Here is a 27695-nt window from a genome sequence, read left to right as displayed (position 1 = left end):
AACAGCTGCTTAAGTTATCAAGATGCGATGCAGCAGACAGTCGGGGCAGCAACGGAGGGTCCTTGGCGACGCATCAGGCAAGACCAAGTACAAGCGCAACCACATATACGTGCGCCCGGCACAAATCTTTTACTGCAGAGGAGTCGGCTGGCGCTTAGCTTCGAAACGGACTTGCCCCCTCGCCCCCCTCCACACACACACACACACAACCAGACTACTCCCTCCCTCTTGCTCTGTGTGTGCGTGTGCACGTGTGCATGCGCATGCGTGGTAGAGCCGTGAAGAGAAGGAACGAGTTGCTGGGCGCTGGGTGGTGGTGGTGATGGTTGGGAGGCTGATTATGGCAAGAGAAAAGGCGGCTACCGAACAAGACAGAGACACACCCAGACACGCGCATCGACACACCGGGGGAGGGTAGTGGTGGCACAGGCGGAGAGCCGCGGCAGGTCACACACCTCTACGCGACGACCCTCTTCAAAGTGGACCCACCCGCCACAACGGCGGCGGGTGGGGCAGACTTCCGTGGAGCTGCCGCCTCCAAGAGGGAGAAGTGCTTCGCCATCTCGTCGCTGTCCTCGATGCCGGCGAAGGCGGAGGCTGGCAGCATTGTCGCCCATTCCTGCCGCTGCAGGTAGGCGGGCGACACAGCGGCGTTGTACTCCTCGGGCTGCATCACGGCGCTGCCGTACCGCAGCGCTTCCGCATACCCAGGGCCTTTCACTATGCCCTGCGGGTAGTACGCCGTGAGCTCGGCGGCGGACAGACTGCGCTGCGCCCCTTGCCACAGTTTAAGTGGGTAGGGGTAGTTTTTGCCTAGGTACACGCCATGCATCGCCTGCATGCGCTCCGTCAGCACATGTGGGCGATGTATGTACACCGGCGGCACCTTCGACAGCTGCGGCAGCCATTTCTTGACGTAGATGCCGGTCTGATCGTGCTGGTGGGCGAGGTAGTATACGTTGCGGACAGGTTCGCCGAAGTCGTCCAGCATAAGCCCGCAGCTATATGCGTAGTTCCCGTAGCAGACGAACGGGTCGTAGTCGAGAGAGCAGCGCTCCATCCACTCAGCGCCGACGCGCCAGTCTTGTCCGTAGCCACGCGTGAGCAGCCACGCCAGAGCCTGCCGCCCCTCCTGCGCGACGAAGCCCGTCCCTACCAGCTCCCGCATCGCGGCATCTGCGAAGGGGATGCCTGTCAGCCCATCGCACCACCGTTGCACCACCTTACGGTCATGACGCCATTCCGGTACGTCGTCCGTGTGCTCGGGGTGTGGCCCGTACGAGAAGAAGAGCCGGTCGCCGAAGCGCAGGCCCATCCAATGCCAGTAGTCCCGCCGAGACAGCCGCAGCAAACCCTCCCGGAACTGCTGCTGAACAAACGCGTCGCGCTGGTTCTCCTGCGCGAACTCCCGCAGTACCTCATAGTACTTGCGCGGGGACAGGGCACCGAGCGCGATGTACGGTGACACGCGTGCCAGCTTCTGCGAGTACATCTTCGTGTTAGTGCGCCTCTCTCGTCCGTAGCGCAGCAGCGACGTCACGCCGCCCTGCGCTAGCCAGTTCTGCAGACGCGCCAACGCCGCGTCCTCGCCGGCGTCCGGGTGAGACGACTGGGTGGCGATCACTTCCTGGAAGGCGAAGTCTGTCCCGCGGGCGGCTGCGGCGCTGTAGCCCAGGTCTTCGAGCCGGGGTAGCGCCCCCCGCAGGACGGACGGCCCCGCTCGCCCGTACCGCTCGTCTTCCGTGGGAAGCAGGGCGGCCGCTTGCCAGGTTAGAGGCAGCTCCGCCAGCAGCGCGGTCGCCTTGTCGTACGGCTCGGTCGGCCGGATCGTGCTCACCGTGACGTCGTCGTGGTACCACCGCTCGCCTTCCTTCATGACGGTCAGCGGCGTCGGCAAGTCGTCGAGGTGCACCAGCGTCGACTGCCAGACACTGTGCACCATCGGCGGTGCAGCCGCGGCGCGGCAGTGCAAGGGCAAGCTGCTGCCGCAGTGGTATGGATGCTGACCACCGACGCCGCAGCTCGCGTGCTCGACGACGGCGATCAGCGGATCGTCTTCCTCCGCTGCGGAGCCACACTGTGCGCCAACTGGCGTCGCTGACGCTCCTTGCCCAACTGCACCCGCCACCACAGCCTCGTCAGACACCTCCTCGCGCGACACCCACGTCCCTGCCCGCAGTCGGCGCACCATCAACGCTTGCACGCGTCGCTCGTGGGGGGCGTACTGAGTCGTCATGAGAACATCCATCGCCCCCAGCTCCACGGCCAGGCGGGGCACGTGCTCCTCTGGCCGACCACAGCGAACCAGGAGGGGCACATGCAGTGTGTCCTCCAGCTTGCGGCGCAGCGCCGCCACCGTATCAAGCAGGAACTGCGCCCGCTGAGGACTCTGACGGAAGAAGCCGCCGACAGTGCTCGGCTGTGCAAAGGTTCGGTAGTCGAGCACACAAACACCGATGACGGGAACTGGGCTGCCCGCCTCTGCGGCCGCCGCCCTGGCGCACACCGAGGCGAACGCCAAGAGCTGGTTGTCGTGAACACGCAGGTCGGTGGAGGAGAAGACTACAAGGACGCAGCAGCCGTGGCGCTGTGTGCCCGAAGATGGTGGTGCTGCCCGCATGACATCCGGCGGCCGCAGCTGCGCTTCTGGCGCTGTGCAGGGACCAAGGTACAGCCGATCCTGCTCTGCCAGATGGCTATGCCGGTGAAGGAGGCGCGCTGTTATCCGCGGCGCGACCTCCAAGGCAGACGCTTCGCTCTCTCCCCCGCGACAGTGCAGCAGCGCCTGCGCGTCCGCCGCCACGCGGCCGTTCCTATCGGGGATGATGAGCGGTGCCATCACCACGTCCGGCGTGTTTTGCAGTCGTACGTGGCGGCCCTTCAGGGAAGCGAGCAGCTGCTCATCACGCTCGGCATCGTCTCCGAATTCGACGCCGTCGTCTCGGCGACCACTGTCTGCTTCCATCTCCTGCTCCGCCTGCTCCCAACAACGTGCCGATGTGACACCAGCGTCAGTGTAGAGCGCACCCACCTCTTGCGCCAGATCAGTTGCAAGCTCAGCGGCATCTTCAGGCAACGCAAGCGGTGGCGCCGGCGAGCCCCATGGAGGCTTGCTTGCGAGCATGCAGCCGCCGTGCGAGCCGTCTTCTGCTGTCGCTGCTGACTGGTTGACCTCGCCAACCGGTGAGTCCGAGAGCGGTGGTGTGAGCCCTTGAGCGGCGGCAAGGAATTCGGAATCGGTCTCGACTTGGCGCATGTACTGCTGGAGCGCAGCCCATTCCTCCGCAGTGATCTCGGCAGGCGACGCCGAAGACGTGGGCGGTGGTGGTGGTGGGGCTGGTGGCGCGGCAGATAGGTGGACTGCTGCGAGTAAGCGACGGTTGCTGTCCATGCCCTCGTTGAGCCGGAGAGGTTCACAGAGGTCCGCAGCCGCGCTCGACGCCGCTTCCGTGGAGACGTCCGTGTTCACGCTATTGTTGCCGCTGTCACGCCGTCGGCGCACCCGCGTGGCGATGAGGAAGGCACGCCGTGCGCATATGAGGGTGCCACAACCGCGACTGTGTACACTGCTCCGCAGCACGGAACAGGACGCGGCTGCATGGCAGCGATGCGCGGCAGAGAGTCGAAGCGACCTGACGGTCATCGTCGCCCGTGACACTGGTAGGCGGCCGAGGGACTGCATGGCCATGTGCTTCGTTCAATGCGGTACCGCCTGCGCGGCAGAGGCGGGGGGGGTGAAGGCTTGCGTGGACGATGGGAAGGGGAGGGAGATGCAGAGGGTCAAGAATAGCGCGCCCCTCCCACCACCACCAACACAGAGTCGAATGCGAGCGCTGTATTTCAGCCAGAAAAGTGGGCTCCTCACAATCTACCTCGAAGGGATGAAGGCGAAGCCGCCTGCGCGCATAGAGAGGAGAGAGGAGGAGTCGGTAGGGGGTATCCATGAGCTGTCGTGGCCGTATGCGTATGCGTGCATGCGTGTGTATCGAGAGGAGGAGGGAGAAGCATACCTCTCTGTGCGTGCAGACGGCGAGGGTACACACCAGAGAGATGACGACCAGGCACGACCGTTGCAACGGGAGACAGCGCAGGCGGCAGGACTGGATGGCAAGCGACCACCTCCTGTGCTTGCTTATATATGTGTGTGTGCACGCTTGGACGACATCACCGAGCCACAAAGCATAGAAAGAACAGTGCCAGGATGTGTGCCCCCTCCCCCCATGTGCTGCGACGCCTACGAGCCTGCCACCAGGAGACGGCACCCACGCCAACACATACAGTACACACAATACACACACACACACGCCGACGGCTGTGCTCTGCTTTCTGGAAGTGCAGGAGCGGGGTGCATGGAGGAGGATGAGAGAGACCCTGCATCCATCCTCCGTTTGACATGCCGCCGTGATCGTTTCCGTACGCCCCAGCGGATCAGCGTGCCCTCACGAGTACCGTGCATCCGTCTGTTTCCTTCCGCTTCTCTCTGATCAGTTGATGGTGGCGTCGCGCGTGAGGTCGCGGCGGCAGGTGGGACAGCTCTGCGACTCCATCAGCCACCGCTGCACGCAGTTTTGGTGGTAGCAGTGACCGCAAGGAAGCGAGAGGAGGCAGGAGCCGGGCTTGACACCGCGCACGGCCCCACGCTCGGCTCCTTCGTCGGCTGGCATCGTATCGCTCATCACTGCTGCGGCGCTGTCCCTTTCCTGGCTTGCCCCCTCCTCCGCCGCATGCGGCAGTTGCAGAGGTGCCGATGGCAGCGCTGTCGTCTCTCTCGTCTCCGTCGTTCTGGTCTTCGACACGCGGCCCTCTAGACAAATCGCACATACGCTCTCCGTGTCGTCGAGCGGCACCGGCGTGCAGAGAAGCTGCGGCTGTGAGGAGTAGAGGGGAAGACCAAGGCTGTGGCTGTTCCCCGATGCTGTGACGGCCGTGGCGCATCCACTGCCATGACCGCTGGTGCCACCACCTCCATAGACGAGCACATTCCGGTACGTCTGTCCCGCCGACGTCCACGTAGCACCACGGCTGCCGCTTGTGCGCTGCGAATCGAGTGCTGCCGATGACGCCGGCGACGTGGCCAGCGGCGCCGCGATGGAGGCAGTCGACGAGCAGCCATCCAAGATGGACGCCCCCGTGCCCCGAACGCCGCAGCCAACAAAGAAGTTCTGGCTGCACGGGTCAGGTATGGCGACGCCGACGCTACTCGCCGGCGGGGTCGTCACGCCGCCCGTCAAGGAGTGCCAGCCCATCTCCGGGGCTGCGAGGAAGACTTTCATGGGCACCGCCGGTGTGCATGGGACCGACCAGTGCGCCGGGTTCTGAACTGGCTGCGCCGTGGGGAAGGCGGGGTTCCGCTGCAGCGGTGGCGTCGCCGACGCTCGCGGGCCAGCAGAGGCTTGGCCTGGCTGCTCAAGTGCGGCCATCTTCGGCACGGAGGGCGTGTAGGGTACGGCGCTCGCGGCGGAGAGCCTTCGGTCGAACGTCGGAGGTGCCGACGCGGCTGCCACACCGGAGATGAAAGTCCCAGAGTCACTGGCGCTGACGGCTGCGTTGGCGGGTGATTGGCACGGGCTGGTCGCAAGGAAAGAGGGAGAGGCGGAGGGGATGGCCGGCTGCACCTCGATGGGGACAAAGGCAACGGTGCTCAGAATACTGCACACGCTCGTGCTGTTGGGATTGCTGTACGCAATGGTTCCGTTACCGGTGCTTCTGAGGCGCATGCAAGGCGGCGGTGATGGCGGTGTGGCCGTAGCCGGCGCTGCAGGCGAGGGCGCAAGCTGGCTTGAGGTGAATGCGGCTGCCATTGCTGCTGCAGCCGCGGCAGTGGTGGTGGAGCTTCCTCGTCTGCTCTTGCCGGCGTTGGGCTTCACACCGACCGTGCTGATGAACGGGTTCGTTGCCGAGCTACAGCGACGTTGCGGTGGTGATGGTGCGACGCGAGGCGTCGATGACGGCGTGCCACGGCCGCTCCTCGGGGGCAGAGGTGCTGAAATCAGCAGCTTTTCTTGCAGCGACAGCTGCACGGGCGCAGTCGTCGGCGACATCGGCGACGCAGTGACGGTGGTGGTGGAAAGAGGCGTCTGCGGCTGCCCTGGCGCCTGATGAAGAGTTTCGTGCTTGGCGGCCATCGAAGGCGGTCCACTGTTCACTTGCTCGCGCGATGCTGCCCTTGACGGGATCGATGGGGCTGCTGCTGGTGCCGGTGCTGTGGGCTCCATGACGCTCGTAAGAGGGTAGAGGGCACACACGCCTTCTGCAAAGGAAGGGAAGGGCGGCGCGTAGTGGTGCACAGGTCCCGGTTGCGACGCTGCGCCGCCGACGCCCAGTGTGCTGAGGCCGCTGGGATCACACGCAAGCGTCGATACCCACGCCAACGATGCGTCACACGCTGGGAGCGGCTGTTGGTGGTGCGCTTGTACTTGTGGGTAGGGCGGGGTCGTCGAGCAGCGTTGGTCCCTGTCCGAGCGGGCGTCGGAGCGGCTTCTGCGCCAACTACCGCTACCCGTTCTGTTGGCTGTGGCCGTCGCCGACGTTGCTTCCTCGGCATTGGACTGGTGCGCCGAGGTGGTGTTCATCATGAACGAGTTCTCCGGCGTGCCCTGCGACAGGCGCGTCGTTGCGGTGGAGGAGGAGGAGGTGAGAGGGCCAAGCGCTGAGTCTTCGTCGGCGCTGCGGGAGGCGGGTGCGGCGTGAGCGTGTGTGGTACCTGACGGGTCGCTGTCACGACTGCCGCCACCGATGCGCAGCGCGACGGACGGAGTCGGAGGTGAGGGCCAGTCGAACAAATTGATGACCGAACAGCTTCTACTGCCAACGCGGTCCGCGCGGGCGTCCGGGCAGCCATCGTTAGTCGTCTGCAATGTCGTGCTGCCGTTGTGCAGCGGCGATCTAGGGAAAGAGCTGAGACCCAGAAGCGGCGCCATGCGCATCTGTATAGACGCTTGCGGAGACAACGCCGCTGCGGTGCTGGCGACGAACGGGCTCAGCTGCGGCGGCACCGTACCGACAGCAGCAGGTAAGAGTACAGTGGACGGTGTGAGGCACTGCTGCGGTGTAGACGGCGGGAGTTGGCTCGTCGCCTCGAGCTCCCTGAACTCCCTGGCCAAGGATTTCATGAGTGGCGGACGACCACACCCCTACGGTGCAGCTGAACCCCCTCCCCTGCACAAAGCCTGCCACACACACACACACACACACACACGCACACGCACACGCACAGACGTACAAACGGAGAGACTTGTTGCCAGCGGCTAATGTGGAGCCCCTCCGTCTCCTCTCACTCTTCGAACTCAGGGAGGAGGAGGGGGAAGGGTGAAAGGGTGGTGTGCTCGGAGGGCAGCAGGCGAACAAGGCACAGATATATATTTATGTATAGTGCTACGAAGTGCAACTTGTGTGGTTACGTGTACTCCGCCCTCCCCCCGCGTGCAGGGGTTTCGTGTGTGTGTGTGTTTGGGGGGGGGTCTACGCGTAGGGCACAAAACGACTGCTGCCTCGATGCGTACCGCAACGCTCTCAGTGACAGAAATTCTCCACATCATACACAACCGATAACGGACCCGCACCATGTTGTATGCCAGTTGCGCGTGTGTACGTTGGCGTGAATGGCGGGCGGAGGAAGAGGAGGAGAAGAGGAGGGGGCGAGAGTGTCCACACACACGCATGTACAGACCAAAGGTAAAGGAGAATCAAGGGGGGGGGAGGACCCAGGGAGAGGGAGGGAGGGTGCGAGGAGCGGCCTCTCGTCGCCGTGTCGGTTCGCACCTCGCCTGTTCGTCCTCCCCCCTTCACCCCGCTTTCGCGTGCGCTTCGCTCTTGCACGCGCACGTGGGTGTGTCTTATAATGCTAACAAAGGCACGCCGCGCTTGCCTGGATTTGGAGTAGCGGCTGCACTAGCGGTCGTACCCCCTTCTCAGCGTCGCTGGCGCGACGGCAACACGTTCTCCACACGCGTGACATGCACGGCGGCGTGGCAAGTCTGCGGCATCACATCCTCAACATCCTCCTCTGTGCGTCTGCGACGCCTCTTTCGCCTGTCGTCATTGGAAGCGTCAGCTGCCACCGTCGCGGAACCGTCATCAGCGACCAGTTGCGACACCGGCACCTCCACCGTAGCCTCTGTAACACACGCACACGAGGCTCGCAGCACGTGTGCCGCGCCAGCGTCCCCGTAGACGGAGCGAGAGAGATGCACGGCGCACCGCAGCACGCCGCTGCGCCGCCGGGTCGCCCTCATGCGCTGCCGTCGCCGCTGCTGCTGCTGTTTTGATCGCTTGACCCCGGTTGTAATGGTACTTGCCAGAGGGGAGGCCGACGGTGAATCACCCTCAACGATCCCTCCCGCTTGGGCTGCCGCCGTTGCCCCAAGCGCGGCATCGTCGATGTCCTGCCACACGGCACTGATCAGAGTCAAGGCATCGGAGCCGGCGTAGCGCACCCCACCAAGCAGTTGCCAGTACGCACGTATGCTGCGCAACACCGCCTTCGCGTATACCTCCGCGGTGGCCGAAGTCTTCCAGATGAACCGCTCTCGCGGAGAGGTCGAGAGGCTAGTCCCCCCCTCACGCCCGCGCTGCGGCCCTTCCCTTGCGGGCTGCTGCGCGGCCCGCAAGGCGACATGGAGCACGAGAATACAAGGACGCTCGCGCTTCGCGCCAACGCGCACCATGCTGATGCAATGGGTTTCACTACTGTCCTTCGCTGGCACGTCGGCCCTCAACACTTAAGAATCCTGAAAAGAAAGAAAGAGGAGGGAAAGGCTGGTGGTGGTGGTGGTGAGGTGGGGGCGTGATGTAGAAAGATGAGGAGAGAGCGTCAGTAGATCATGAGCAGGCGAGTTACAGCACAGCTGCAGATGCCTTTGTGGGTTCGCTGCTGCACCACATGATCACCTTCACAAGACCAGGGGTGAACGCCCAACACCCAGCACGCGGATGCGCAGAGCCGGCACTCGGCACAGCGCATGTGCGCATCTTCACTTGCCCCCTCCTATCCCCCTCTCTCTACGAGACCAAATCGGCGAGGAGCGGTGTAGAGCAGCACTATTCACGGAGAAAGGGACAGAGACGGAGAGACAGGCGGGCGCGGAGGCGGCGGTGAGGGGGCGGTGGCAGGATAGGATTCTCTGCTGCTGTCCTTCTCCGCATGCGATGAGGGGCTGCGAGTGTGTGTGTGTGTGTGTGCGTGCGTGAGAGAGAGAGGCGACTCGGGAAGGGGCTCTGCATCCGTCTTCGGTGGAAACGCTGCCGAAGGGCGCTCTGCGAATAAAGTGCACAGAGAGAGGGGGCGGGGGGGGCGAGCGCCCTTCGGCATGCCCCACTGACTCGCCCACACAGACGCACGCAAACGCAGCAAGATGGGGAGGGGGGGGAGGCGAGGGGGCCGAACACGAAGTCGAGACGCACACAGACTCGCCTACGCCGCTACATGCCCCGCCGATAAACACACACACACTCGCACACTCGCACACATACATATACACGGAAAATACTGACAACAGTCATCGCATGATCGCCTCCGCCGGGTTGAAACACGAGCGACAGCAGCCGCAGCCGGCGTCGCGAACGGCAACGAGGAGGGGGAGTGGGGCCGGCTATACACTTGTGCAACAAAGAAAGAGTCGGATGAGGAAGATGAAGAAGCGGGGGTAGAGAGATCGGGGAGGGGAGGAGAGGGAGGGAGGGGGGAAGGAAAGCGAGCAGCAGCAGACACACGCACATAGCGGACATAAAATGATGAGGGATGATGAAGGGAGGTGGGGGGAGGAGGAGGTGAGCGAGGGCGGTGTGAGGGTGTGTGGGTGTGCGTGTTAGGTGGGGTGGGGGCGGAGCGAGGCGAGCGACGGAGACGACGCATCAACCACAGCTGCGACGAATCACACCCCGCCGCTGGTTCTTTGCCCCTCTTCCTGTCCACCCGTGCGCGCCGGCTTGTTGTCTTTCGTATTCCTAGTTGCCGTTTAGCCGGAGGTGCTTGTCACGCCGTCGTCAGAGACGGACGTTGCTGTGGCTGCGGTCGCACCAGCAGACCGGATGTGCATCTGCAATCGGTGCTGCTGATCCCACAAGAGAGTCTGCGTCTCCTCATGCCGTTGAAGGAAGCGAGTGGCGCAGCGCGCGGCCAGGTGCTCGAGGATGCCCTGCTGCGGCACACCAAAGGCTGTCATCAGCCGACGGTAGATGTTGTGCAGCTCCGGCGCGGCCAGCGGGCGGAACAGGATTTTGTAGCTGGAGTAGAAGTAGTAGACCAGCACCCGCACAGAGTCGTAGCTCAGGTCGAGCGCGACAGCCTGCCGATCGAACACCGCGCGTAGCAGCAGGTCTGACTGGGTTGAGATTGCAGGGCGCAGTAGCAGGTCGCTGAAATTGTCCAGCGCCGGCCCGCTACCCTGCAGCGCAGCGTTACCTTCGCTGTTGCCTGGCCTACAGGCCGCCGGTGTGCCGCCGACGGCGCCTCGGCCGCCATTCGAAGCCAGACCAGTGATGCCTCCAGAGAGTGCGTCAACCTTCGCGGCGGCGGCGGCGGTCGTGCCGTGTGCGAGTGGGTTGTCGCCGCAGGTCGGAAAGTTGCTGTGTCGCCCGCCAGTCGACTCGCCGGAGATGGGTGTGGTGGAAGCCGAGCCGCCGCCGCCGCACAGTCCGTGCGCTGTTGCATCCACCGTGACCGCCGGCGGGACGACAACAAGTGGATTGGTAAGGAGCAGGTCGTGGTGGCGCACACTGCTTGTTGCAGGGATGCCGCTGCAGCTGTCCCTGAAGCCGATGCTGTTGCTCCCACTCGCGGTCGCGCCTGGTGCGGTGTGGGCGTTGTCCTGCCCGCGCCGTGGCCGGACAGTGCCGGTCGCTGCGGTGACCGATACCTCCGGTGAAACGGGCTGCAGGAGTGGCGTCGGCGGCTCCCCCGGCGACGTTTCCTCTTTTTCAGACCCCACGCTCGCCGCGCTCGAGGACGATCTCGACGACCCCGAAACGACATTGGCTGCTGCGAGATCCCGAGGCGGACGGCAACCCATGCGCCGCTGCGGCACCGCGCGCGACAGCGTCGACGCCGATTCCGACACGTCCGCGCCTGCGACGACCAGTGCGTTGTCAGGCGTGGAGGCTGGCACGACGATGGCGGTGGGCACGCCGCTCACCCCCGCCACACCATCCTTGCGAGCGCCCCTTCTTGCAGCGCCAGAAGCCACCTGGCCCCCACCGCTGCTGTTCACGACGGAGATGGGGTTGCTGTCATTGCCACTGCCAGAGGTGGCGCCCTCGCTATACGCGGAGGCCTCGCGCGCGAAGAAGCTGCTGTCCAAGTCACTGCTATCGTACCCCGTCCGCGGGTAGGAGGTGAGCAGCCGGTCGCACCGCGTGTAGCCGGTGCTGCCCAGATCCGCCTCCTTGTCAGCAACGTACCGCAGCTGCGCTTGACGTGAACGACGCAACTGATCCGCCGCGAAGGCCTCCGCCTCCTTCAGAGAATGGTTCGAAGTATCCGTGACGACGTAGAGGTCCTGGCGCGTCGTGACACCGCGCAGGAACACCGAATCGAACAGCTTGCTCTTTACATGTGGCATGCACGTCGTGCTCGGCAGCGCCGCCTGCGACACAGTGACCACGTTCGGACCAGCAAACACCCACATGCGGCCCCCGTACACGACGTCGGGACCCTCGTAGCGGAGGCCACCACCGATCGCTTCCATGCGCACGGCGGCGTCGGTGCACCAGTGCACGGCGTAGCACAGCAGAAGACTGCCTTCGTCGCCGAGCAGGCGGCGCAGCGGTTCGTCGATTGGGAAGCTGTAGAGCTCCTCGATGGTGCTGAAGGCCATCTGCACAGCAGCGGCGACGCTGCGCGTGACGTACGATGTGGTGAGCGGGTGCACCTGCTGGATCTGGTAGGCGTGATAGCGTACCATCTGCCGAGCCAAGACATGGCCAAGACGCTCCGTCACCTCTACCATCTGATCCGACGCAAGATCCCAGAGCTCCTCGCCGCGGCAGGGGCCGATGGTGAGCATGGCGAAGGGTGCCATCTTGGGCGCGTGCTTCGCGCCGTCGTAAACCCGCGTGCATCGCACAATGACGTACATGAACAGGGCAAACAACAGAGAAACACCGATGACGGACGTGATGACGATCGCGTTGCGCACGCGGGGCGTAAAGCGGTTCACACGCTTCATGCTCTTCAAGGCGATCTTCCATGAGAGCTTCTCCTTGAGGACGTCGCGGGTCGTCGCATCGTCGAGGAATTTCTTCATAAACGGCTTACTGCAGTCTGTCTCGCCCTTGAACATCGATGATGCGAGGATCACCGTGCAGCCATCTGAGCCGTTGATGCTCGCCGTGTAGATGATGTACGCCATTTCCAAGCTGTTCATTTTCTCCGGCAAGCCTTTCTTTCGAATGAGCCCATCCACACTGAAGAAGACGATCGCGAAGCCCCAAAACGTCGAGTTTGTAATCAATGCCGTCGAGGTCGCGTTGTAGATCGGCTGGCGGAGGTCGACCCACCACATGTTATGTGCCTCGCCTGAGCTGCTGTCCCAGCCTCGTATCGGCAAGCCCGGGCTTTTATACGGCCCCGTCAGGGCGAGTAAGCCGTTCTTAATGGTGGTGAAGGGGTCCTCCCGATACGCTGCAGCCGGGTCCGTGTGGTTCTCGCAAGAGCTGTTGAGCAGGTCCCAGTTTTCCATGAACTTCTCATCCTCAGATGGGTAAACCTGCAGTACAACGCCGCCGGGCGCGGTCGCGAAGAGACTGATGTGGGGCGACGAGGAGGACACCAGCTCGGCATAGCCATAGAACTTTGGAAAATACTGGCCAGCCACGCGCTGGGCAGGGGTCTCGTTGAGATTCGGCAGCGACTTCATCAACCCCATGATGTACCCCTCCACCCCGTACACGGCCGAGATGGCTCCAAGGATGGCGTCACGAAAAGTCGTGGCGTAGGCCATCGCCTCCTGCTTCTCCTCTTCCCGGTGCATGCGCTCGAGTTCGTTATCCTGGCGTTGCAGGACAAGGATTGGCGTGAGAATGGTGACCAGGATAAGCAACAGAGAGACCCAGACGGCTAGAATCGTGAAGTAAACGCGGTATCGCTTCGCGTGGCGTTTGCTGCTCTGCTCATCCTCGGCAGAGTTGCCGGTGGGTATATGGAATATCTTCTTCATCCTTTGTGCGTGTGTGTACGTGTGGGTGTGGATGTGTGCCCCTGTGCGCACCGCTAAGCGGCAAGGAGACCTGAAAACGAAAAACAAGCGGAAAAGAAGATGCAGACAGCAGAAGACCCAACGACAACACGGTGGCACTCACACACGCACGTGCTGGCTGACAACAGAGCGAGAGGGAAGGGGGACAGCGACCACCACGGGAGCAATCACAAACACGCCAATGTATGTATGCGTGCTTGTTGTGGATGCCAAGTGTGTGTGTGTGTGTGTGTGTGTGTGGTATGCAAGGACACGATTAAAGCTTAAGCGAGGCTAAGAATAGGGAAAGAGGGGTGGGCGGATGAGTACATCGTACGCGACTTGCTCGCTTCCGTCACGTATGTGATGCGTTTGCATGTATGAAGAGAGGCAGGTCGGAGAGCGCACGTATAAGAAAGAGAGGGGAGGGGAGGTGGGGCAGAGAAAGGTAAGGGAGAGGAGACGGCGTGCTTCGCACAGGACGCATCAAGGCGTCTGGCGCTCTCGCCACCGCCGTGTCGCGTTCCTCCTCTCCACAGAACGGCAGAGAAGTCGGCGTGAGAGGGGCGGCAGCGGTGGAGGGAGAGAGGGCTGCGATGGCGGTGCTGCGTGCGGGTAAGTAGGAAGAGAAAGCGCAAAGCCATCATGCTCACCCCCGCACACGCGTTGGCATCGGGCGGCGCCTTAGGGTGTCGGTGTGTCGTCGTTGTCTTGCTGATATCATTCATTATGATGACGAGCGTCGTACTCATGATGCTGGCGCGCGCCATCTGCGCCATCACAACCTGTCATGCCTTCTGAAGGCTGCCGGATATGCTTTCCCACAAGCACAGACCCCAACCATAGCCCACACGGAGGTAAGCGGCGAAGGCTCACATAATCATGCATTTTACGGAAAGAAGGGGAAGAGGAGTGGAGCAACGGAGATTGCAAGTGCTGACGGCAGAGGCGATGTCTCAAGGAGATTTCCATGCGCAGTTCAGCCAGTGGAAGCCGAGAGAGAGTGAAAGGGGCTTAGGCTGCGGGAGGGAGAGGGAGGGCAGAGGACAATCGCACGATTTTTAGCCATGACGTTGCTGAGGACCAATCGAACACACACATATCCATATACTGACGAGCCAACCGCCTCGTTTTCCCACAGCAACGCGAGCACTGCCATTCCCTCTCCCGAGCGTCGCTGCCACGTCGCACCTAGTTCCATCCCTCATCGACGTCTGGCAGGAGGAGCTCGGATTTCATTCGCGTACACGCAGACAGCAATGGGATCATCAAACCACAGCCACCGAACATACACACACACACAGAGCAGAGAAGACGCAGCGATCAACGAGAGGCACGAAAGGAAACGGGAACGCCAAGCGAATACACATTTATGTGCATGCGTTTTGGAAAGCGAGTTGGAAAGCGAGAGAGAAGGCGATGATGACAAGGGAGGCACGTTTGTGGTTCTTCTGCGTGCACACACAAGCGCCTGTAATCTGTCTGTGCGGACATCAGTCAGCGCGCGCACACACACACACACACGCACCTATATATACATGTACACAGACACGCACACATACAGCGAGTCACCAGCCACGCTCTAAACCAACTATAAGAAAACGAAAACCACGCCGATGTAGACTCGGCACGCACACACGCACACACACACACATATATATATATATACAGGAAGATGACATAGGACATCACTCGAGACAATTCGTGTCAAGCAAACAAAATGAAACGTGTACCGACGCCCTCATATATATATATACACACACACCTTCACCACACCGTATGCACCCCATCATACGTACACAAGCATCGCAGGAAAGTAAGGGGAGGGGGTGGGAGAGGCGCTGAACAGGCTTTCACGCACAGTGCTTGTCTCTGCACATCTGCTTTACCAACACACAGACATCCAAGCACGAACCCCACCCAAGACCCATCCATTGCTACTCAGCGACAGTTCTTCACATCGGAGAGAAGCCTCGTGAAACCAGCAAGACACCCCGGTGGAAAGGCGAAGGTTCCTAGGAAGCGAATGCCCCACATACTGGCCCTCCTCACGTCTTGCTGCCTCTAGCGGCCTAACGGGTTGCCCTTCCGAGCTTCGCGTAGGCGTTCAGCGTTAGCGGTGTTTCACGGGGGGCGGCACGAAGGTGAGGATGTTGCGGTGCGAACTGAAGTGATTTCAACCGCTGCTGCACATGACGAATGACGCAGCGCGCGGCCAGGTGCTCGAGGATGCCCTGCTGCGGCACACCAAAGGCTGTCACCAGGCGGCGGAAGATGTTGTGGCGCTCCGGCGCGGCCAGCGGGCGGAACAGGATCTTGTAGCTGGAGTAGAAGTAGTAGACCAGCACCCGCACCTCGGCGTAGCGCACATCGAGGGTGATGGACTGGTAGTCAAAGGCGACGCGCAGGGCAACGTCGAGCGCGCGTGGGATCAGCGGCTGCAGCAGCGCGCGTGTGACGGCGTCCCCCTGAAAGGCGAGGGAGCTCAGCTGCACTGCCGTGGTGGCGCCGTTGGAGACGCCAATGTCGAAGGAGCTGGACGCGTGCGACAGCGGCGGCGCCACCGACGGCGATGACGCGGAGAGTAATTCGTTGCCTTCGTTCTCGGTTGGCGCGTCGGACCTTGCACTCGTGTGTGCGGCAGTGGCCATCTCAGCGTTGGCAGAGCTGCCATCAGCGGCAGACGAGGGCGACACTGGCAGCACGGCACGCTCACCGGCAGGCAAGTCCATGGCGGGGATCGCCGCAGAGTCGCTAGGGCAAGATGCAGAGGAGACAGAGTCGGCGTCGTGCGGCGCTGCAGCCTCGGCGGCCATCAGTGCGGGGCGGCGCGTGTCGAGCAGCGTGAAGAGCTGCTGCGGTGGCAGTGACTGCGTGTCTTCGGTGTCGCTGCTACTTTCCAGGGGCGCCGCCGTCGAGGAGACGGCTCTGCCGCGCCGCACACCGGCGGTCGCCTGCACGGTGGTGGGCGGCGAGTGCGGCACGTAGATAGTGGCGCTCTTGCCGCCCAGCTCTTTGCCGCCGGTGGCACCGCAGAGGGTCCGTGAGCGCACCACGTTGACAACGCAGCGTGGGCGTGTGTCGATGCTGCCCAGGCCGAAGCACGGCAGTGTCTGCACCACCGCCTCGGACGCCGTGACGACGCTGGGCGCGGCAAAGGCCCACATGCGGCCACCAAAGACAACGTCGCAGCCCTCGTAGCGGTACGTGCCTTCCAGCGATTCCACGCGCACGGCGGCGTCGGTGCACCAGTGCACGGCGTAGCACAGCAGCAGGCGGACCTCATCACCGAGCACGGCGCGCAGCGGGCCGTCGATGGGGTGGCGCTGCAGCTCCTCGATGGTGCTGAAGGCCATCTGCACAGCGGCGGCGACGCTGCGCGTGACGTACGATGTGGTGAGCGGGTGCACCTGCTGGATCTGGTAGGCGCGGTGCCGCTCCATTTGCCGCACCAGTACCTGATCGAGCTTCTCCGTCACCTCGGCCATCTGATCCGTGGCAAGATCCCAGAGCTCCTCGCCGCGGCAGGGGCCGATGGTGAGCATGGCGAAGGGTGCCATCTTGGGCGCGTGCGCTGCGGCGTCGTAGGTGGCCGTGCACCACAACACGGCTGCGATGACAGCGGCAAAGATGGCTAGAAGCCCAGATAGTACGGTGGACACGACGATGATGATGTTGGCAGGCGAGAGGTTCGAGCCGTAGTCGCGGCCGCGGATGGTGAGGAGGAACGGGTGATTTGGGGTGATACCGACGCTGGTGCCGAGCCGGACAAACTCTGCGAGCTGCGTCGCCGTCGGCTGTTTGAGAGAGGTCGCAAGGACGGTGATAACGCCGGAGGTCTCATTATGCACGCTGAGAAGGTAGTCGACGTCCCGTTTCTTTGAGAGGCTGGTGAAGGCGAACGGGTTTTTGTCGATAAGGCCGCTTATGTTGACCAGGGTGAACGCAAATCCCCAGAAGGTGCGGATATCGGCCGACTCGTAGCTTGTGCGGTTGTAGATGGGCCGTCGAATAGCGAGTCCCCAGTGACCCCGCAGAACGTCGGAGGTGGAGCGGAAGGGACCTACGTAGACGGCGCGGCCGCTGAGGATGGTCTCAAAAGGCGTCGGCTTGAAGTTCTGCGCGTTGTCGTTAGGGTCGAGGGTGTCGCGTCCGTACTTGGTGGCATTACGCGGAGAGAAAAAGGCGTACACGCCGCCGGGCTGTAAGGCAGTCATGGCGATCATGGTCGTGTTGCGCCGGAGTGTTGCGCCAATGTCGTCGAAGTTGGTGAAGTTTTGGCCTTGGATGCGCTCCAGTGGCGGAGCGGACAAGTTCGGCATAACTAGCATCCGACTCATCACGTAGCCCTCCAAGGCCTGACTGATGGCGAAGGCCTCGACCATGACCACCCTGTACGGTGCCACGGCTTTGTTGGCGAGGGTGTACTCGATGTACCGCATCTCCGCTTCGTAGCTCTTGTCCATGTTGCGCAGCACAATCATCGGCGAGAAGATGCCGACGAAGATGAGCAGCAGGCATGCAACGAAGGCAACGATGCCAATATAGCGTCGCGTCTGCACCCTCAGAGGAGGCAGGCGGGGGCGAACGACCCGCTGGTGGACAGCATCATCGATCATCATGACGGCGCAAGTCACGATGACGCGTGGGCTGCTGAGAGCGGGGGAGGGGATGAAAATGAGCTACGCGCGGAGGGGGCGCATAAACAAACAAAAACTTAGTGGACACATCCACACACACGTGGGCGGCGAGCTGTGATATCCACACGCGCACGCGTGCCGGTGGCGCGCGCGCACACACACACACACACACGCACGCACACACGAGGGGGAGAAGAGGTGGACGAGGCAAGAGAAAAACAGAAAAGAAGAAGCACACGTAGACAGGCGCACACAGAGACCAGCCGTCACACACAGATGCACTCCGACAGATACAAGCACAGATCAACAGGCACGGATACAGACCTAAAGGAAAGACGCCCCAAGCAGCAACAAAGACATGAAAAACCAAAGAAAACAAAACACACAGATGCGCTCCCTCACTTGCGCTCGGTGTGCGTACACGTGGACGCGTCTGCTGCGTGCGTGCGTGAGGGCAGAGGAAGGCTGACCACACGCACACGCCACCGCCACAACGGAAAAAGAGAGGCGGACGAAGGAAAATACTGGCCAGAAGTTACCCGTCAGACAAACAAGATGCCCCGGCCGATGCGGGCACCAAGAAAGACGCAGAGAGAGTAGGGGGCCGTAGCAGCGCTCGTCGTAGCCGCAGCGAGTAATGCGCGGGCTGCAACAGAGGCAGAAAGAGCGGAGCAGCTGGAGAAAGCAGAGAGAAAGAGGGAGGAGGGGAGAGGGTCAGCAGCCGAAGTGAGAAATGTGGGGGGGGTGAGCAGCAGAGCAATTTGCAGAAGAGACGAAGTAAGAATAGAGGGGGGGGGCGGGCGGGCGGGCGCGGCAATGAGAGGAGACAGCCCGTACAAAGAAAAGAGAAAATACGAGCAGCAGCCACACGAAAGGCGGCACAATAGTGATGCTGCACTCGCCGGCGGCAACGAAAGCGGTGTGTCTGTGTGCCTGTGGATGGGTGGGTGGCAGTGGCGGTGGGACTCCGAGAAAGGGAGGGGAGAGGGTAGTCCGTATTTGTGTAAACAGGGGGATTCCGTTTTTTAATGTTTTTTTTTTTTATATATTACTTTTTTTGTGATCGGTTGCTGTGTAGGTGTGACCGAACAAAGGCGGCTCGTAACGAATGCGCCGAGAGGTTTCTGCGGGCGCACAGGCTGCGGCGTGATCGGGTGTGAAGAGTCGAGAGGGGCGTAGGGACAGAGGGATACATAGACGAAGATGTGACGTCATGGACCGATCGAGGTGCAGTGGCTCTTGCTTTCTTGTACGCGCACACACTCACCAACACAGACCACCCGTACTCACTGTCTTCAAGACTGGTCCGTTTCGACGACAAATGATTTTGTTTTCCAACGTGTCAACTATTCCCTGCCACAGAATATGCGTCAGACTCTACTCGAGCCCCGGCATGCCACAGACCCATCCCGTGGTGCGAAGCAGCCGTAGGCACGCGTGTTACAGCAATCCGCGGGCTCAGTTATGCGAGCACGGCTTCTGCCTTAAACGCTGCCGATAGTTTAGATGGCACAGACGTGTTCACTGTCGCGGGTCGCTCCGACGTAACGCCATCCGGGACCTGAACCTGTGACCACCAGAGCTGGTTCGGCGTTTGGCAGGAATATGGGAGGGGTGGGGGTGGGGGTTGCTTGGCTTCCGCCCACAACGTGGTGTTGGTGGTTGGTGGGGTCACGGGAGCCTGTGGTGCGACGCACGGAGATGTGTGCCACCCCCACCCTCTTTCCCCTTCCCCGTCATGAGGGGGCGCCGAGGCACCCTGTCGTGACAGAGAGCCAACAACCACAGCACGAGGAAAACGAAAACGCACGTATATGGGGGGAGGGGGGAACCAATGAGCACTGCAGACGAAGGAAACCATGCCAAAACGAAAGTGTGTGTGTGTGCGCGGGACTGGAAGGGACGATGGGTGGGGGGAAGGCGGGAGGTCGAGGCACCGGCAGCGCACTGCAGGGTTATATGTGCATTCAACAGGCGGACCTGGGCACACGCGCATACACATGCGTAGACACACGAGGCGAAAAGCCCCCGCCCCCTCCCCCCTTCTCTCTTCCCCTCTCCCCAAGACAAGCAAGCAGATGTATACGAAAAGCCAAAGGAAAAAGAAAACGAAGGACACACACACACACACACACACACCAAGCTAGCGAATAAGTCGAAGGGCCCAAGAGGAGTGAGACCTCCGTGTCGAGAAGGGCTTGGCATGAGAGGAGGAGTAGGAGGGGCGTGGGTGGGCGACGGCGGCGAGGAAAGCCCCGCTTCACTGCCGCTCGACGCAGGGCCCCACAACTGCGTTGAAGGGCATCCTTTTGAACAGGCCACCTGCATTGATCGTGTCTACATGACTGGACACACCGTGCCACTTTCCCATCCCCTAACTCCTCTCTCCACCTTCCACCCCGCTGACACACGTGCAGACGCGACAGACACACTTTTCGCCACCCCGACGCAGGGCCGGGGGACGAGCGTCTTGTGCGGTAGTGGTGGCGGTGGTAGGGGAGCGCTGTGGCACTGCATCGTAAGGCAGACGTCCGCTTGCAGCCGCTAGAGACGCAGCCGTTGCGCCCCCGGGAGACTGTTGCACGGAGACGGGGTCACTGAAGAGCTTTCTGTTTGGCTACTGCATTCAAGAGAGCCTTGCCGATGCATGAACCCGTTGATCTTGCGCACCTGCGACAACCACTGCACCGCACCGCGCGCGGCCAGGTGCTCGAGGATGCCCTGCTGCGGTACACCAAAGGCTGTCACCAGGCGGCGGAAGATGTTGTGGCGCTCCGGCGCGGCCAGCGGGCGGAACAGGATCTTGTAGCTGGAGTAGAAGTAGTAGACCAGCACCCGCACCTCGGCGTAGCGCACATCGAGGGTGATGGACTGGTAGTCAAAGGCGACGCGCAGGGCAACGTCGAGCGCGCGTGGGATCAGCGGCTGCAGCAGCGCGCGTGTGACGGCGTCAGCTTCAATCAGCACAAGACGATGCTGCTCTAGAGTCGAGGCCGCGTTGTGTTTCGCAAGAGCCTGCTTCCGCACCAAGGCCTGCTGTTCCGTGTCCAAATCCCCGCGGCTTAAAGGATTGCGAGTACGTGCGCTCCTTTCGGCTGCTGCACGCCCACGGCGCTGTGACGCGTTGGTCGCTCTCGAGCTCCCTTTGGTCGAGGCCGCAGAGCTCCAGGCGCTGGACGCAGAGGACTCGATTTCCGGTGATCGCGCGGACACATCCTGCAGACTGGGCACAGCCGCCCTTCCTGCTTCTAAGCTCGGCGAGTTCCCACGCGTTATCAGCCCGCAGTAGAGGCTGGGCGCTGGAGCGTTACCAACCATGAGTTGAGGCACCATCGCCACAGCGGCCGCGGCGGCTGCAGTCGCCTCTGCTCCCGCCACGAGATCTGGCTTCGCTGCGTGCACCAGTAGGTACAGCGTCGCGCTGCCGCCCCCACCGATTGTGCTGGATGCATCGCTGATGCCTGCCTCGCTGCCGTCGGTGTAGCTGGCTCGTGTGGTGCGCATCACGTCGACCGTCTGGTACGCTCGCGTAACAACGCCGGAGAGGCCGAAGCACGGCAGTGTCTGCACCACCGCCTCGGACGCCGTGACGACGCTGGGCGCGGCAAAGGCCCACATGCGGCCACCAAAGACAACGTCGCAGCCCTCGTAGCGGTACGTGCCTTCCAGCGATTCCACGCGCACGGCGGCGTCGGTGCACCAGTGCACGGCGTAGCACAGCAGCAGGCGGACCTCATCACCGAGCACGGCGCGCAGCGGGCCGTCGATGGGGTGGCGCTGCAGCTCCTCGATGGTGCTGAAGGCCATCTGCACAGCGGCGGCGACGCTGCGCGTGACGTACGATGTGGTGAGCGGGTGCACCTGCTGGATCTGGTAGGCGCGGTGCCGCTCCATTTGCCGCACCAGTACCTGATCGAGCTTCTCCGTCACCTCGGCCATCTGATCCGTGGCAAGATCCCAGAGCTCCTCGCCGCGGCAGGGGCCGATGGTGAGCATGGCGAAGGGTGCCATCTTGGGCGCGTGCGCTGCGGCGTCGTAGGTGGCCGTGCACCACAACACGGCTGCGATGGAGATGCCCAACAGGAGCAGGGAGCCGAACAGTGTCCACACTACGATGAGAATGATGTTGGTGGGAGTGAGGGAGACGTACGTCTCGCGTGAGCGCACCGCAATGTGCAGCGACGAGTGGGGTGCCAGGACGTCTGTGACGGTGCTTTCAGCGACGAATTCCTCGTAGTCCGGCTGCATTGCGCCCGATGGCAGCGAGGAGGCGATCACATGCGTGTCACCTGACTCTGTTGAAGTGTCGTAGAGCACGTAGTCCAGGTTATGGTCCTTGGCAAGCTTGTCCAGATCCATAACGTCGAGCGCGCCTGTCACGTTGACGACGAGTAGCACGAAACCCCAGAAGGTCTCCTGCGAGGGAATCACTCCTTTAGAGGTATTCCTGTAGAGGGGCGCGCGCGTAAAGATGACCCAAATTTGCTTGAGGGAGGCGATGGTGGTGCGTCGCGGGCCAACGATGGCGTAGCGACCCGACTGAGCGGTCTCCCTTGTGGAGGGCTTGTACCGATTGGTCGGGTCGCTTGGGCTCATGAGGTCGCGGCCCACTGTGTCCGGATCGTGCGGGTGGGTCATGGCGATGACTCCGCCGGGGCAGATGGCCTGTATCGCCACGGCGGGCTTCTTCGAGGCGATCAGGGATGCAAAACGCGGAAACCTTTTCAGGTACGCCGTGATCTTGTCGCTTGGTATCGAGTCGGACGCATTCGTGGGCGTTTGCAGAGGGGGAAACGTGCTTATCGAATAGCCCGCCAACGCACGCGTAGCGGCGAAGCCTTCAATCATGACGTCGCGCAACACGGAAGCCCACGCACTGACGGCGTCGTACTCCTTTGCCCGGACCACGGCATTGTGTATGTTGGCGCTTCGGCGTATGACGAGCATCGGCACGAGTATGCCGATGAAGATGGTCAGCGCACACCCCAGAACGCACGCGGTGATGATGTAGAAGTTCTTCGGGAGTGCACCCTGCCATGTGGCGATGAACCTTTGAGTCTCTGGAGAGGGTTGACGGTAGGGAAGGACGACGGAGCAGTGCCCCTGGCGAGAGGCACACTCACTGGGCAGTTCTGCGACCTCTTGTGAGTTCGGTGAGACAACAACCATCTCTTGCGCAGAGGCGCCATGACCTTCGTGGTTGCCGGAGAGTGCGCCACCCCCACCGCCGTACGCGCCGGCACCCGTCAGCATGCTCGCCCTTGGTTCTTGTTGCGTTGGCGCGTGATGTCTGGTGACCACCATCCGCTGACTGTGGGCGCACCACGTGACCCCCCTCTTCCCCCTCATACAGCGCACGTGCGCTGCCTTCTTTTCGTAGTCGATGGGTCTTTCGGAACACGCGCGCCTAACGTATCGCCTCTACAACGCACTGCCGCAAGCAAGTGAAGAGAACCAGCAGCGCGCTAGAAGGTGCGCACCGGGGTGCCTAATACGGAATGAATGCCAGCCACGGGCGTAGAGCAGCAGGGGGGGGGGAACGATGAGGGGAAGTAAGCTACACCCTCGTTAACGAAACGGAAAACACGAAACTCGGTGAGCAAAGAAGAGGGGAGGGACTTACGCTCACGAGGAGAGGCAGCTGCACGGATGCAGCGTGGCCACAAGATAGATATGTATGCGTGTATAAGGGAGTGAGCGACAACGTCACTGGAAACCTACGTGAGTGTGAATGTCGTAAGGAGGCCGGTGGAATGTGGGATGTGGGGAGGGCAGGGGGTGCATAGCGGGTCACCGTGTGTGCGCATGTCTTACGCAGGTGTGCCTGTTCTGTGTGCGCGACAACGCGTGCGGACGTGCGAAGAGAGAAGAGGGGAGTGAGAAGCGATGAAGAAGGATGGAGGTGAGGTGGAATGGGGATGAGGGGATGGGAAGGGGGCCGTCAGGCGGAAGCGACACGCAGAGTACAGAGTACGCTATGCCAAAAAGGGAGGGCATGCACAGCGGCGTGCTACCACACACTTGACCGTTAGCGCGAGAACCAAAGAAGGGGGAATGGAAAGACTTGAGGCTTGGCGCCAGCTCCGAAGAACTTCTGCAGCTCTGCTCCGTGCACGCACATGGGCTGCTGCCCCCTGCAGTTGCTTCTTCTTTTTACTAGTATTTTTTTTTCGGTTTCTTGTGCTTTCGCAGGGTAGGGCGGGCCACAGGTGTGTCGGAAGCAAGGTGGCGCACGCCGTGCTGCGGCAGGAGAGGCACACCGAAGCCACCAATCCCACAGACCGAGAGGGTGTGGCGGTGAAGAGGACGGATGGCGATTGGCTGCCTACGCACACACCCGCAGAGAGAGGGAAGGATGTAAAGCACGACGACAGAGAAAACGCTCAGGCTCACGCTCACGCCCACCCCACCACCTCTGCACGCGTCCGCAACGATGGGTGAGTTGCGAAGGCGGACTTCCAAAAGGCAAGCAACAACTACGCATGAACACGTCTCTCCTCCCTGTATCGCTCCCTCCCCCTCTTTTTCCGGCAGACGACCATCGCCCGGATGTGGGTGCGCGACGCGCCGGTGCTTTCCTCGTCTCCTGTAGGCGCGACTGCTGCCGTTATGTGCAAATAAGAGGAGCCAAAACACACACACACACACACACACACGACGCCTTTTTCGTTCCTTGACTTTAGAGCGTGTGGGGCGCCACTGAAACCAATCCGCTGGGGAACCGCACACGCACACAAACTCGCGTCTTGCACTGTCTAGGTTCCTCTGGCCTGTTGCTGCTGCGCTTGCGCTCGTGTGGTGTGTCACTGATGCGGGCGGCGCTGCGTGTGACTGTCCCCGCATCGTTGCACCTTTGTCATGAAACCGCGGCGTACCTCAGCTTCCCGCTCCGGGGTGACGGGGAGGACCCGTTGATAGCTGCCCAGCAACGGGGCGTCGTCCAAGGTGGTAAAGTACGGCATGCGCAGCAGCTCTGCCGCGGTGGGACGCTGCTGCGGGTCGAGTTGCAGGGCCGCGCAGAGCACATCCATGCATGCCTGCGTGGGCCGACGATGTGGCTGGTGCCGCGAGCGCCCCAACTCCGCCTCAAACCAGCCCCGAAAGCCGTGGAACTGCTGATACAGAAAGCTGGGCTCGAAGATGGTCTGCAGCCTGCCCCAGTTTGCCGGTTGTGCTGCTCGCCCAGCCTCCGCCAGGCGCCCCTGCACTTCCAGCTGCTCTAGAACCCGCATGTGCTGACACGAGTCCGGGTGATAAACGCTCACCGGCGGCAGTGGCCCCAGAATCTCTGTAATGCGGGAGAGCTGCTCGAGCTCCGTGGCCGCCGATCGCTCTGGAGCACGTTGCTGCTGCTGCTGCGCCTGCGCGCGGTGCCTGTAGAAGGGGGGCTCGAGGAGGAACATCTGAGCGAGCAGGCACCCAAGCGACCACACATCGACCTTCTCATCATACGCGGTACTGCCCAACAGCATCTCTGGCGGACGGTAGGCCAGAGTAATCACGCTCGGCGTCCGCCACACATGCGTGCCAGATCGCGACGACCCAGGCGCTGCGATGGAGCACAGCCCAAAGTCGGTCAGCTGCACCTCGCCCTCACTCGTTACGAGTACGTTGTCAGACTTGATGTCCCGGTGAATGATGCGCATCTCGTGCAGCTTGCGCACCGCGATGAGAAGCTTCTTCATGAGAAGGGCCATCTCCGATGGTGTGAAGGCGAACTGGCGGCGACACAGGCCAGCCAGACTCGCTGTGGCGTACGCGAACACCAACACAATGTCGCGCTGCTGCCGATCGTAGAGGAGAACATCACACAGTTGCGAGACCTCAGCGAGAGGATCCGTGATGGCCACCGCGCCACGGTGATGCGCGTCGTTGCGCAGTCGTTCTTCGAGCCGCTCGCGCTGGTTCTGGATGTGCCGAAGGGCAATCACCTCCCGCAGCGAGGTCTGGGGAAATCCTTGATGGGTGCTCAGCATCTTGATGCGCTTCAGCGCCACCGCAGCGCCGGTTCGCTTGTCGACGCCCTTGAACACCTCGCCGTACGTGCCCTCGCTGAGCTTCTCGTGCACTTCATAGACTTCCTTCACGGTGCGCTGAATGGAGCTGAAGTCAATGGACGGTGGCGGAGCACCGGGGAGGTTCACCCCCACAAAGCGGTGACGACGGTATGGAGACCCTTGCGTGCCGGGATACGGCGTGGGTGTAAGCGAGCGTAGGCGTGAGAAGCCGCTTGTCCCCATCGCGACGGGTGCGGCCGACCGGGTCTGCTGCGGCTGCTGCGAAACGGCCGACCCCACGGTGGCGGTCAGGGGCGACCCGGCGTTTGGTGCGTTGACAGACACGGCGCGCGAGGGAGTGCTTGTGAGGAACGGCGTTGGGCGCGGCGCCGCGCTCGCTGACACAGGCACGGCACCGATGCCAGTCGCCTCAGGGTTAGGGATGGTGGCGCCGGCTGGCGACGCCGGTGAGACACGCAAAGGGCCATCGGCAGGCGTGTCTAACGCACGTTGCGCCTCCTCGTTGGTCTTTCTTGTGCTCTCTGACTCTTCTAGTGCTTCTCCTCTGCCCTCCTTAAGCGCCTCACCACGCGCGGAGACGTTGGTGCTTGCGGTGGCCACACCCTCACGACTGCCACTGCCCGCAACGGCAACTGACGCTGGCGTATGGGCTGGCGCCGTTGCGGTGTCGGCGGGAGCGGCATTGCTGCTCGGCAGCGGCAGCCGCAAGACGCGGCAGCGGCTGCTGCCGACTCCTGTAGTGCTGAGCCCACCAGGTGCCGTTGCCGAAGGAGGCATCGCCGGAGGGGCAGTGGGGCTGCTCAGGTGTGGGCGCAGACGCTTTGAAGGCGGCGCCCACACCTCTTCGTCTACGTGCTCGCGCAGCTGCGGCGTGCTTGGCGGGGGCTGCAGTAAGGCGGCAGAGGGTCGGAGGCGCAGCGTGTGATGGGTCGCCGCATGGGGAGCCGAAGAAGAGGGCCAGGAGGGCGCGACGGGATCTAGTCGCATGATTCGTGCCGTGCTTGTCCTATCACCAGCGTCCACAGCCCTGGTGGCGCCACCGACAACTGGATGTAGTAGTGGTGGCGGGGTTTGCGGCGCCTCAGTCACTCTGCTCTTCGTGGGGAGGGGGTGCGCCTGCTGACTGAACAGAGGTTCGTCTAAGCCCGACGCGATTAGCCCCAGTGGAGCCGTTGCCACTGTGGCCGCCGCCCGCGGTGGGTGGGCTTCGTGAACGCTGACGCCCGAACTGGAAGTAAGGGGCGAGTTGCTGACGCAGCTGGTGCCACCGTCGCCGCCGCCGACACTTGGACCTCTGTCCTCGCCCATGCCCACCCCATCCTCCTTTCCTCCCTCTTCTCCCTCCTCCACGATGATCGCCTTTACATAGCTGTACCCCTCACAAGAGGGAGATACAGAGCCGCGGCTGCAGCGACGTGGCTGCTGCTGCATCTTGCGGTTGCCGGAGCACCGCACACCTCTTTCGGTTCTCTCCCGTTTCCTTTCCCTGACGTTTTTGTAGCCGTAATCGCGCGGTTCTTGTTCGCCCCGTTCCCGCGCTCACCACGCCTGCAGCACGCGTGCGTGTGCGTGCCTACGCCGTATCAGCACTGGGTCCCTCTCTCTCGTTTTTCCCCTTTAGTTCCTTTCAAGAGTCTGCGCGCCCTCTCTTGCTGTGATGACGCCGCAGGGTTGGGTGGGTGAGTGGGTGGTGGTGGTGATGGTGGGATAGGGAGAGGGACGACAAGGCGAAGAGGTGGTCGGTGGTAAGAGAGGGACTGTGGCAGTAGACTCGACCCATCTTGCATGTTGGCGCGTGCGTATCTCGCTACAACGCGCACATCGATGCGCACGAGAGCACGGCAGCGGAGGGGGCGAGTGCCGCC

At 62.3% G+C, this 27695-nt stretch overlaps 7 protein-coding genes across 7 annotated transcripts; all 7 read right to left on the bottom strand.

The window, feature by feature from the left end:
* Positions 1-457: 457 nt before the first annotated feature.
* LINJ_09_0330 (putative DNA photolyase) lies at positions 458-3256 on the bottom strand (the record flags this gene model as incomplete). The annotated part of the gene is made up of 1 exon (XM_001463453.1): positions 458-3256. The coding sequence occupies one exon, from the start codon at positions 3254-3256 to the stop codon at positions 458-460; it is 2799 nt and encodes a 932-aa protein (XP_001463490.1).
* Positions 3257-4484: 1228 nt separating this feature from the next.
* On the bottom strand, positions 4485-7112 carry LINJ_09_0320 (conserved hypothetical protein; the record flags this gene model as incomplete). The annotated part of the gene is made up of 1 exon (XM_001463452.1): positions 4485-7112. The coding sequence occupies one exon, from the start codon at positions 7110-7112 to the stop codon at positions 4485-4487; it is 2628 nt and encodes an 875-aa protein (XP_001463489.1).
* Positions 7113-7910: 798 nt separating this feature from the next.
* Positions 7911-8666, bottom strand: LINJ_09_0310 (conserved hypothetical protein; the record flags this gene model as incomplete). Its single annotated transcript, XM_001463451.1, has 1 exon — positions 7911-8666. The coding sequence occupies one exon, from the start codon at positions 8664-8666 to the stop codon at positions 7911-7913; it is 756 nt and encodes a 251-aa protein (XP_001463488.1).
* A 1290-nt stretch (positions 8667-9956) lies between these two features.
* LINJ_09_0300 (conserved hypothetical protein) lies at positions 9957-12938 on the bottom strand (the record flags this gene model as incomplete). Its single annotated transcript, XM_001463450.1, has 1 exon — positions 9957-12938. The coding sequence occupies one exon, from the start codon at positions 12936-12938 to the stop codon at positions 9957-9959; it is 2982 nt and encodes a 993-aa protein (XP_001463487.1).
* A 2306-nt stretch (positions 12939-15244) lies between these two features.
* On the bottom strand, positions 15245-17794 carry LINJ_09_0290 (conserved hypothetical protein; the record flags this gene model as incomplete). Its single annotated transcript, XM_001463449.1, has 1 exon — positions 15245-17794. One exon carries the CDS (start codon positions 17792-17794, stop codon positions 15245-15247), a length of 2550 nt encoding a protein of 849 aa, XP_001463486.1.
* A 2562-nt stretch (positions 17795-20356) lies between these two features.
* LINJ_09_0280 (conserved hypothetical protein) lies at positions 20357-23116 on the bottom strand (the record flags this gene model as incomplete). Its single annotated transcript, XM_001463448.1, has 1 exon — positions 20357-23116. One exon carries the CDS (start codon positions 23114-23116, stop codon positions 20357-20359), a length of 2760 nt encoding a protein of 919 aa, XP_001463485.1.
* Positions 23117-24615: 1499 nt separating this feature from the next.
* On the bottom strand, positions 24616-26052 carry LINJ_09_0270 (putative protein kinase; the record flags this gene model as incomplete). The annotated part of the gene is made up of 1 exon (XM_001463447.1): positions 24616-26052. One exon carries the CDS (start codon positions 26050-26052, stop codon positions 24616-24618), a length of 1437 nt encoding a protein of 478 aa, XP_001463484.1.
* Positions 26053-27695: the final 1643 nt, after the last annotated feature.

Source organism: Leishmania infantum, chromosome 9 (genome assembly GCF_000002875.2).
Source record: "Leishmania infantum JPCM5 genome chromosome 9".
NCBI classification, from domain to species: Eukaryota; Euglenozoa; class Kinetoplastea; order Trypanosomatida; family Trypanosomatidae; genus Leishmania; species Leishmania infantum.
The sequence above is the reverse complement of the archived record's forward strand: the minus strand, read 5'-3'. Positions and strand labels throughout refer to the sequence as shown.